This window comes from Anser cygnoides, chromosome 3 (genome assembly GCF_040182565.1).
Source record: "Anser cygnoides isolate HZ-2024a breed goose chromosome 3, Taihu_goose_T2T_genome, whole genome shotgun sequence".
NCBI lineage: Eukaryota > Metazoa > Chordata > Aves > Anseriformes > Anatidae > Anser > Anser cygnoides.
Genome location: NC_089875.1, coordinates 115,751,681 through 115,763,960, shown reverse-complemented (window position 1 = coordinate 115,763,960; position 12,280 = coordinate 115,751,681). Strand labels below are relative to the sequence as shown.

The 12,280-nt window shown below is 39.7% G+C and overlaps 1 protein-coding gene across 8 annotated transcripts in view; it reads right to left on the bottom strand.

The window, feature by feature from the left end:
* The window catches only part of EVA1A (eva-1 homolog A, regulator of programmed cell death), a 201,607-nt gene that overhangs the window by 142,808 nt on the left and 46,519 nt on the right, over positions 1-12,280 (bottom strand). For 7 of the 8 annotated variants that reach the window (XM_013194549.3, XM_048065714.2, XM_066995032.1 and 4 more), the window contains one exon: positions 3,389-3,603. In XM_013194549.3, the coding sequence (XP_013050003.1) occupies positions 3,389-3,603 (215 nt within the window). Of the gene's footprint in view, positions 1-3,239; positions 3,604-12,280 lie in introns of all 8 variants that reach the window. The other variant, XM_066995033.1, reaches the window with a different exon arrangement.

The window sequence follows — 12,280 nt, the reverse complement described above, 5'->3', positions numbered from 1 at the left end:
TAAAAGCTCTCTCCAGATGTTCCCCAGCTGTGCAGCAATGTAACGTAGCTCCTTCTCTATACTCTCACACACCAAAAAATCAGACATTGCATGGCTTAAAAATGGGCTTGACCAGCTCTACCTGTGTAATGTGGGATTACGGAGCAGGAGGAAACTCCACTGTGAAAGCCCAATGCGCTGATCTGCCAAAAATCTTCAAGCTCTCTGATTAAGATGCATGCTCCGACCAATTGCACCTGCACAATTGCTCAAAAGGGATCAAGGTATGTGCGAGTCACAACTCATTGCAACGACACCAACACAAACAGGACTATGCCAATGCATCTCTTTTTTCAAATCCACCAAGGCAGAGCTTCAGATGCTCCTCTTCTGTGACCCCATCCTGCCCTCCTGGCTGGGATTAGGGCACTGCTCTCTTTCACCTCCCAGCCAGGAACATCTTCAGCAGGACTCTACGGGCAAAGTACATGAGACAATACCAGCCCAGACTGTAGATAACAGCATTAGAGAACAAAATTAGCTCCTAATATTAAAGGTTGTATAGGAGTTTTCTACACTCCCATCTTTAAATTATCTCAAAGATGCTTCGCTAATACAGCAGAAAAATCTCTTTTCTTCCTGCAATATATCTCATGTGCCTTGTGCTAATTCTGGGTTCCCCTGTTTAACAGAGTGGAATAGGGTTAGGAGGATGTTTATAAAGCAAATAATGTCTGGCTTTCAACACAACCTTATTTTGTTGTTCTGATCTCTCCATATGTGTGACTTAATCTAAAAGCTAACTGGAGACCAACCACATTAAAACTGAAATCCCAGTCTGAATGTCCAAATTCTTTGTGCGTTTGGAAATCTCCCACTGAATCCAGCATTATGGTGTTAGAATAACAGAAATGTGCACAGTTTGGGGTCGCTGCCTTCATGTCTTGGACACACTCTCCCAAGTGGTCTGCATTTCATTTCAAACAAAAACAAGTGCCTAAAGCAAGGGATCCTGGCAGCCAACCACCTAAGGCTGAATTAGCAGTGGTTGTCTCAGAGTAATCAACTCTTTCTTTTCCTTTTTTTAACACAGAAACTATGTCTGAACTGGACATTTAGAGGGGAAAGAGCTTCTAAATAGGAATTAGCTGTTACTCACAGGTAGTGCTTGCAGGGAATAGTATTCGTAACTGTCCTTTCCAATCCCCCAGGCCAACCTCCAGAGAAGCAATAAATTTATACAGTCATGGGCTTGATTAGACATGGTAATTTTATATACTTAATTTGGAAGTGTTTAGTTTAGCTGGCTTTTTAAATTAGTGCCAATCAGAACACACATACAATGGTCCACTTTATAGCAGCCGTATAAGTGAGTTTAAAAATTACAAGAATACATACAATTTTCTTGTCTACAATTTTCTTGTCTATGTCCAATTTTCCTACATGCATGCATTTCCTACCAGCTAGCTGCAGGCAGCTTGCCATTCAGCTTGTCGAGTTTTTGGCTTAACCTTCAGAGAGGCATCACCCCCTCCAGGACGAGGAAAGAAGACGAGATCCAGCTCTGGCATTTGGACTCATCCTACCCTGGCCAGACACTGCATACTGAGGTATCAAAGCCAGATCTGGGAGCACCAAAGAGGCACTGTGAATATTCTCCAAAGAGACTCAGGAGGTTGCCAATGGTCCCCTAACAAACTTGTGGCAGAACAATGTTCTTCTAGCAGGTATGCATCCCCCCAAAATGGACATATAAGCATGTCCTGGTCTTAGTCATGTAACAAATTTATTATACAAGAGATCTGCTGCAAGAATGCCTACAGCAAACACAATTCTCACTCTGATAAACAGGGGGAGCTGTAATTACAAGCACCTTAAGTGTTCTATGGAAAGCTAATGGGTAACAGCTCTGAGAAAATAAGAAGCTATGTAGGTAAGGATCTCTTTCAAATCCCTCCTGCATATAAAACTATGGCATGAGAAGCCAAAGATTACATCTTCCTTGTTCTCAAGTTCTTCCAGATGCTTTAAGTGGGTCACTCACCCACAAAGGATGAGTCTATACACACAGTCAATCATGCTATCAAATTGAATGTTTCAAGCAAATTTATCAGTAAATAAATAAAAGAAAGAAGGGAAGGTTGGCCTCTGCCAAAGTCTTCAGTCCATGTTCTCCCACCTTAAACAACATGACTGCCTCATCTGTTGTATTAAAAGCTTTCGTTATCATAACTGGGAAAACTTCCCACTGATAAGGACGACATCTTCCCATACTACAACTCAGACATTTGATGTGCAGTGGAACTATTAAGAGGGCAGCTGCAAATCAGTCATCTCAAGGGTTACATTACAGGCAAACTCAAACATTGTGCAATTTCTTGAGAGTTTACCACCGACATTTAGAAGCCAAAGCACTCATATATACTTTAAAAAATGCTGTAAACTCTTCTAAAATAGTCCTGGATGCAAGAAAGAAAAGTGATGTGGGAAACACTGGCCTTTAGCCAAATTATAAAAGAAATGATTCACTAGCCCTGTAGGTTCACTAATCTAGTTCTGCCATAAATTTTTATTATGAGTTCTAACTGATTCGTAGCCATAAACACACAGGGTGCTTAAGAAAATTTGAGGTCTTTGCCCAAAGATTTTCATAGTCCCAAGTCCTGCACTTGGAAAGAGTTGGGCTTTCTTTTACATCTGGGAGCAGACCCCACTCATCTCAACATAAACCAGTTCATGTTTCTAATTTTAGTTGCTCTTATTGACAGTTGACTAACACTGGCACCTTCCAAATAATCCTTTGAATTTCTGGTCACATATGCTCTTGGGAGGATACATATTGCCAACAACCCCTACACAAATGGACAGAGGTGATTAAATACAGATGTTTGGGAGATTACAAGCTTAAGTGATGTGTGATCACTTATGGTGGCCTAAGAGCCAAATGAGTCAGGAGAAGAAGTCAAGTCAAGGATTCTCCCTGGGTTTCAAGTTACTAGAGTAAAAGCCTTTTGAAACAGAATCATTTCTGAACTGAAGAAAAAAAAATCTGAATATGTTAAAAAAGCTACCCATTGGGCAGGAGAACTATAAAAAATAAATCTTTAAACACAGCCCAAACATAATTTGGTCTTGCAGTGTACTTGTTTTTCAACCTCATTTCTGAACTGTTATTGACTAGGACTGTAGGAAAATTAAGAAATGCATTAGCAACAAAATCTAATTCAGTTCTGTCTAAACTACAAAGATGAATCACCCACCAAGCTCGGTGAGATGTCATTGTTCCCGTGCTGGGTAGCACTGCTCAATGCAGGGCTATGCAGGACCAACAGAGACTGCTGCTGCCTGGCCTAGGAGAAAAAATCAAAATCAAAATAAAAATGAACAGAGCCAGTTTAACATGCAATACCTGAAGGGAAGTACCAACTGAACAGTCAACGTCTTCCTTAATTAAAGTTGCATAAGAGTGGGGATAGCGGGAGGGACACATCTGATGACTTGGTACAATTCGGCCATAAAAAGAAGACTGGATGCTGATGGTGGTTCTGTGAGGACACCTCAGGGAGATGTATTCTCCATCACAGGCATGGTCAGTGTAATTCTTTAGTGCTTGTGATATGTAACCTGCAAAAGAACATGACAAAAAACATCATTAGTGACAGATAGCTTTTATTTAGGTGATTTACAATAATACAATCGAACAAACACACAACTAAGCCCATGAGGGATGTAGGATTTATTACTCAGCTTACACATGGGAAAAGAAGATAGACAGTGACACAGAGAGAGAGAAGCTGGATGATTTGGCCTTCAGCCATGTTATATATCCTTAGAGGAAGCAATATTCAGATGCTCCAAACTCTTAGTCTGCTCATACCACTTATTTATATTGATACAGATATCAAGTTTACAGGAAATGCAGCTAAGCCAGACTCATCATTTAGACCACATCTAGATACTGCATGTGATTTCTGGTCCCCCAGTACAAGACAGACATCAGTATACTGAAGGGAGTTCAGCCATGGGTCACTGAGATGGTCGGGAGCTGGAGCACTAGCCCTGTAAGAAGAAGCTGGTTCAGCCTCTGAAGAAGGAAATCTAATAGCAGCCTGCCAGTATCTACAGGGAGGTTAGCAAGGAGATGGAGCCAAGCCCTCCACAGGGGCGTATGGTGGAAGAACATCAAGAACAAATCAAAACAAGAATGTTTCAGTCTGGGTATATGGAGCAACTTTTTCACTGTGAGAACAGTCCATCAGTGTAGCAGGTTACCAGAGAGGTTACACAGTCTCCATCCTTAGAGGTTTTCAAGGCCTTACTTGATAAAGCTCTGGGCAACCTGGTCTGACCTCTTAGCTGACCCTGCTTTGAATAGGAAGTTAGACAACCAAAGTCCCTTCCAACCTCGATTTTCCTGTAATCCTATAATAACAGGCAAAAAAGTCCCAGACATACAGCTGCTAAGGGGAAAGTTTGGTGTGAACACTTACAGCTGGTTGTATGAGGGTCTGTGCCATCACAGCACACCAGTCATACCTCTGATCTCCCTTCATAATATACCATTTTGATTTTCTGGTTACATCTTCTACTCTAGGCCTTTGACACAAAAGCTTTGCCTTCTCCCCGGTTCCGCAAAATTATGATAAAGTTAGAAGAAAAACCTCATGCAGAACCAAATCTCTTCTGTTTGTTACAGGATGGCATTATCAACAACAATAAAGCTGTTAATGAGAATAAAGCATGGTGACAAAACCTCATTAAAATTATGCTGAGCTAAAAGCTGATTGCAGTCAGCTTTCTGTGGCAACTGCCAAACATCTCCTGACTTTGCCACACTCAAGCCTGAGGGGAAATCTCTGTGGTGTTGATATAAAGACATCCGTGCAGGGAACTCTGCAGTACGTCCAAGTGCAGCACCAGCCATAGTCCCCTCAACTCTGCAGGCTTTTTCCTCTGTACAGTGAGTTTGGAATTCCCTTCCCACCACTAGCCACCAACACAAGTCTACCAGCAGCAATCACACAATGCCCTGTCTCTGTCTTCCTGTACCTCTTTCTTTAGAGGTAGAGAGTAATGATAAGACCATCTAGAGAAATGAGTAATACTTGGACAGAGTCCTAAAATGGAACCTGACATATATTTTAGGCTTGTTTTCTAAGAAAATGGCATAAATGTGGTTATCATCTTGGTGGTCCATAATCATACAATACTTTAGGCTGGTACCTCTGCAAGTCATTTTGTCCTACCTTCTGCTCAATGCAGGGCCAATTTATACCAGGTTGCCCAGGGCCTAGTCCAGTGAAGTTCTGGATATTTCCAAGGATGGGGCTTCCATAGCCTCTCTGGGTAACTTGTGCCAACGCTTAACAACAGGCAAGATTAACCCGTCATAATGATTACTTATTGCCTCTGGTTCTGTCATTGTGCATTTCAGACAAAAGTTTGGTTTCATTTCCTCTACAACTCCTTTAGATCTTGGCAAACAGTAATTAGATTCCACTCTATTCTTTAGTTCTCCAAGATGAACAGACCACTTCCCTCAGTCTCTTATTACCTATCACATGCTCCAGTACCCTAGCCTTCTTGGCCGCGAAAGGGACTCTCTCCTGATTGTCAACATCTTTGTTATACCGAGAGGCCAGCTTGGTATGCAATTACCTTCCCTTGCTGCAAAGTGCACTGCTTACTTACGTTCGCCAGCATGTTCTCCAGGACTGTCATGATTATGCAGACAGGGAAGCACAATTCATGTGGTTTGAGAGCATTCATGCTGCTTCCTGAGAATCATTTCAATGTCAACTTGAGCTATCCTTGTATATGCATCCGAAAGCTATCTTTACTTCACTAAATTAAACACTCCCAGGGCCTTTTCTCTGGCCCCAAGGTCATATCCAGCAAATTCCTCTTATGTTCCAAAATAGTATAACCTCATCCAGATCTCTTACCAGGAACAGTTTTTTATTCATACTAACACTGCCTAGGAGTCGTGTGAGAGAATACTGGTCCAAGGGAATTTTAAGGTGCCTGGAGCAACTATAATAATTGTTCTTAGAGATAATCAACACACAGTAATTTAACTTAGACATTTAAGTTTCGCTTATGAAGGCTAGATTCTCTGATTTCTCTAAATTTTAGCCTGTAGTTCTCATTTAGCAATTTTGTTGCTGCAGTGCCTTAAGGTGTGTACCAAATAGCTATTTATACAAATCACATATTAATTTAAAAGTCCCTGGGACAGCATCTGCTTATAAGAAGACTGACACAGTCCTAATAATTAGAGTAAGTGACAGGGCAGCATCAGATCAGGGAAAATCACTATTTAATTTAGTGCCATTTTATCACTTGATCAAAGAAGTTCTCTGGGGATAAAATGAACTACTGGAGTGCATTTCCTTTCCCAGTCGGTAGAATACATGCTCTGTGTGATGCTAGTCCTGGAGTCAGATCAGCTCTTCTCCCTCAAAAGTGAGGCAACAAGATGGGCATCAGGAAAAGCAAACAAACAACAACAGAATATAACACCGATAGCCCTCGCTTTTCGTGTTACTCCAGTGCATTAGGACTTTTCCCCAAAGCTGATCTCCCTGTTAGGGAAGCAGAGAAATACAGCCAAAGTGCAGGCAAGACAGCACTGGCTCCTCTGAATATTCAGCTATTCTGTGAGAAGTGCTATCCTTTCATAGTACCGATCCAGGATCAGGGAAGGTTTCAACCCCTGCAATTAGTGCAGATCAGTTGTTGAAACAACTCCTTCCTCTCCTTTTCCATCAGCAATCTCGAAATAACTTGAACTCATTCAAGCTCAAGATATTGAATGGCTTGAATACTTTGATGGTGATTGAGTAATGATAAACAAAGGACAATGCCTGAAACATCTGGCACTGACCACTATGAGAAGATACTGGATTAGAAATGGACATGATCAGGGATGACACCATGTCCTTCAAAGAGCAAAAGGAACAGGCTGTAGAGTTAATGCTCTGTTTTTACTCTTTAAATGTGCCCAATTTGCACTATATTCATTGGCAGTTCTTTTGAAAATGTTGGCATTTCTTTACCCGTTGATTCATATTTCAGTAAACCAAAATCTAAGTTGTTTTCAGCATTGCTGCTGGGTTTTAGGTGACAAGTCTCCAGTGACCAGCATGTGGTACCGGGGAGGGAACTACAGGAAGGCTCTTTACTGAGTGAAGTGTATAAACATGTAGCCACGGGCAGGTGTTTGAGGACTTCAGTGGCACTTGTATACCAAAGCGAGAAGCACTTCATAAATACAAAAGGAATAGCTTACAGAGCTCTGACTCTTTCCTGGCAAGCATGCAAAAAATCTTTTTTGGTGGCTGCAAGAGCGTATTTTTGTTTAGTAAAATGATACAGCAGATCACCAATCAGCTATTCACAGACCACAGAATGACAGTCAAGAAACTGAGATGAAAAAGGTATTATTGAATGATGTTATAATTCCCCATCAACCCTGCATTACTATCTGGAATAGAAGCTACAGCCTTCCAAGTGTCCACTCCAGACACAGATACAGCAGGCTTTTATTGAAGATGGCTTCTTTCTTCATCCTCAAATTCTGGGATGTGAAATAAGCATTGCTGTATCCAGGACATGAAGGAAAGCAATTATTTGAGGAAGACATTTCAGCTGTAAGGCCACAGTAAAATCTACTCTGTTTTTTTCATGGTTCATCTTGGAGTGAAAGTGACATTAATTCTCATGATTTTATCAGGAAATTTTCTGGTGATTCGCTCATTAGCTTGTCTACGGAAGACAATGTTAGAGCAGGCGGCAATTTGAACTTTTCTTTAAAATATATATTTCATCTTGAAAGCATACTAAAAATATAGAAGAAAACTAAAGCATTAGGCCAAACAAAACTTTCCAAAATGCTGTACATTTTTAAAATCTGGGATAACAAAAAACAGATGTCAAAATCCTTTGGGTTTAGTACTTCTCTTTTTTTTAAGGACTGTGACAAGGACATGGAATCTTTGCTGGTAGGCTTTCATATTCCCAAAGTAAACCAGTCTGGAGGAGTCATGTGCTAAACGTCTCGATTTAAAAGGCCAATGTCATTACTAAAGCAGAGATTTACACTCTGAGGACAGTGTGTTTTATATCACAAAAATGATAGAACATGTTTTCCTCTGACAAGAAGGAAATGCTTCTTTCAAACACTGCTTGCAATTTGGTTTTTCAAAGACCAAAGTTTGATTTCTATCAGTCATCAGCAATTACTCTCCATTACTCACCAAACACAGCCCTTAGTGCTGACTGTAACTCTATCTCACCCAGTAACGTCAGTTCCCAGGAACCATTTTCACCATTTTTTCCCAATCCTTCAGGGAATTGTTGCTCAGTTCTCATCCAGGAGCCACTTCTAACCCTTAATACATATGTGGACTACAGAAGAACAGTTTCATACAGAATATTATAGGTACTGCAAATCTAAACATCATCCTTCACTTATTCTTACAGAGCTACAGTCCTGCCTTTTTGAAACTAAAGCAACTGAGTGGTTCACAAAAGCATAGATACAAGAGCTTTCCTGCAAGCCAGATGTATGATAATAGTAGAGCATGCACTTATACATATATCTTAATTAACCATGGTTGTTTAAAAATGGTAAGACCTCTTCTGCTTCTACTAAATATAGTTTTGCTTGACAAGGTCCATAGCAACACATCATCTCACCAGACATCAAAAGACAAACTTCATCTTTCACTGGGGAATATCTCAGTCTGTGTGTGTTGGAGGAATGGACACAATCACAATAAAACTTACTCTTTGTACCCTTTTGATATGATTATAATCTTTTAATAAATAACAAGGAAATGTAAAGGATTTTAATGACAAATGAACTATCACACATAATTCAAGCCAGAGAACGTTGTGCATCAAGCCATATTTAAGCTATAATAATGTCTTTTTAGAATACCCAATTTTGAGCATTTATAGTTACAAATATAGAATTGTGTACATATAATTAAGAAAAATCAAATACATGAACAAAGATCCTTATCCTTAGAAGTGATTTCCCATTATCTGAAACAAATCAAGTCAATAAAATTAACTGTGTTCATTAACAAAATATTGCCTTGCTCCTGGTGTACACGGATTCTTTTTTTTTTTGTTTTATCTCTCTTTTTTTTTTTTATCCATATTGCTTTTTAACTATCTAATGTTATTTTCTTCTAATTTCCTCAGCTTCCCTGTGGATCTTTTTGTGACTCTGAATATGAAACAGAACTTTCTTCCAGGAGAAGCCTTAATCAGATAGCTTTCTGGAGCTCAGGCTGCCCCTACACCAGGCTTTTTCAGATAGATATGGACTGTAGAATTTCACCTTATTCTTTATATGCAGAACACCAATACTGCTAACATCTCTCTGAAACAGTGCGAAGCCAGTGGAATAGAATAACACACCACTAGGATAGGCAAACAGGGCTGAAACGTGACCCCTGTCGAGGTTTGAAGCCAGAACGAGTAACTCAATGAGTGCATTTCATACCAGGCATTACTGATAATCCTGTGGTTGCAGCAGTAACAGCAACTCTCTCAAATCACAGAGCAGCCTAGTATGGACAAGTAGGGTTTGTTTTGCTTTGTTAATAATACTGGAGATTAAAACTTGCTATTACAAACCTTCTACAGAGAGATTTGCTTTCGTTTCAGCTACTTCCCCCAACCCTTTCACCTTTCAGATACCGCACAGCACAAGAAAAGCTTGAACGTCTTGTAAGCATACTTGGGAAAATATTTTCATTTGAAGTCAACACTTCCTCGCGCACTATCTGATTTTCTGTACGGCAATTGCAGCTCCAAACAGTATCCGGTGTTAACTTAGAAAAACTGCTTTAAAACAGGAGTGAATGTAGAACTGCGGCTAAGTGCCAGTATTTCAAGGCTAAACAAGGTAACATTTTGTAAATGCTGAACAGTATTTCATAGGTCTCCTTGGGTTTGTGTAAGGATGAGAAGGTAGTGAAAATTAGATTGGGGAGGGCTAGGGGTGACTGAAATTGAAACATGGTGGTTTTCAACTCCACAGGCTTGAATCTAAAACAGATAGTAGTAAATATTACTCCTATTTATTCCCTTAAACTTTCTAACTGAAAACTCCTATAGAATTTAATAAAATACTACACAGCCCATTCACAGGATCTTGGAAGAACTCCAGAGAATTTAACAAGCAACTTTTGGGGTCTAGAACTTTAAAGAATTGCTCTAAAAATTCAGTGCAAAAATCTTGTTTACTATGTGAACTTCATCTGAGATGATTTTCTTTGAATCTCCTGCAAGTCTATGGTTGGTTGAGAACTTACTTTTGTAAAAATATTTTTTAAATGATATGGTTATGAAGGTTTTTTATTATTATTATTTTCTAATCTTTTAAGTTTTGTAAAGACAAATAAATAGAGTTTAAAATATATTATTTTTTACTCTTATCTTTCTAGAATAATAGGGAAAATTAGGCTGTAAGGGCCTTCTGCGGGTCATCTAGTCCAAAGTGCTCCTCCGAATAGGGGCTATCTCAAACTGAGATTAAGCTGCTCAGGGCCTTTTTCTGCCGAGCTTTGAAAACTACCAAGAACAGGAACACTCCAGCCTCTGAAGAAACCATGCCAGTGCCTCACCACCCTTGTGATGAGAAACCTTTTCATGTAATTGCTCAGAATTTACCCTGTTCTAACTCATGTCTGTTGCCTTTCCATTGTACACCTCTAGAAGGAGTCTAGTTTTGTCTTATCTACAACCATTTTTAGGAAGCAGAAGGAAGGAAATCAGCCTTCTCTTCTTCAGTCTCCCTTCCTATGCCATGTGCTCCAGCCCCTTCCTACTGGCCCTCCACTTGACTCCCTCCAATTTATCACTTTCTTATAATCTTGCACCAGTATCGTGACCTATACTTTGAGGGGTTGTCCATCCAATTCCATTGCATTTCAGTATTTTTTTAAAAACTCTTATTTTACTAGCTGAATGGGTGCAGGCATGCAGCCACGATGTTGAAGGAAATTTGACAGTACATAGACTTTGAATGTAAAGAGCTGCACCAGGACTTTGACAACTTCCAACCCTCTCCTGTTTATTCCTGCTCCTATATTTCAGATCAAAGCCTCGTCCATTATGCCAACACACAGATTTGCTGAGATATGGTATGAACTAAATCATGGAACTGAAATGGGTTTAGAAACTTATCTTCTTCATTTTTCTTCAGGCTGATTTTAACTCAAATGTAGCTCACCAATCTAGTTCACATCAGAAGCCCACAAAAACTTTTGCCAAACAATGAAGAGCACTGTTCCCTGAGATATCAGAGTAGCACTGCATGAGATATCAGAATAGCACTGCGTGAGATATATCTGCTGAACTGCATCCTACAAACACTATGTGTCACCACAGCTCTACAGTTTCTGAGAAATAGAGAACTCCAAGGAGTAATAAGAAATGGTTTGGCATGAGGCAGCTGATGAAGCTTTTGCCAGCCATTGTCCAACCTGCATTGTCCAACCTGTCCAACCTGAAGTTTGTGTTTGCATGAATGCTGAGTGTTTCTGCCCGTGTAGATCAGTGTGGCCAGAGACACACACATGTCTATCAGCAGTAGATGCTCAGCCTCACTACTGCCTGGACCTGGAATGGAGAGCTGTAGAAGCCTTGACTCTATCAGGCTACCAGATTTAGCAGCTCCTAAAACTTTTCACTTCAAATTCCATGTGTGCGTACATACATATGTATTCATGTGCATACACACATACACATACATAAAAAAGGAAAAAAAAAAACTTACAGAATATTTTACCTAATTTAAGTTACAGGAGAATCTTGAATTCCAGTATAATTGTGGAGTTCATTTTTTGCAGTGCAAAATTTCTCAGAACACTTCATAAAAATTATGTTATAATACTATAAATATTAATACGTAATGTATTACTTTAATTGCAAAAACTGTAACTTAACATGCATTAGTATGTATTACGTGATGGTTATATAAAGTATATTGCACATAACACAATCATTTTTATAAGATATATCTTATACTATAACCTAAAGATAGTTAATAGGTCACCTTGAGAAGCCTTGTGGGGTTTGCTCAGTACTCAGAGAATGAAAGCTGTAATTTGGGGAGAGATTTAGAGCATACTTCCTACAACCCGAAAAGGACATCTCCGTGTCCCATAGACAAAGTAGGCAGTACTTCATTCTAGAGATACATCCTCAGTAAGATCATTGCTTTACAGGTGAAGTAACTACATGGGTGATACTTCCTGAGCTTCAGTTGGCTCTTTCTTCT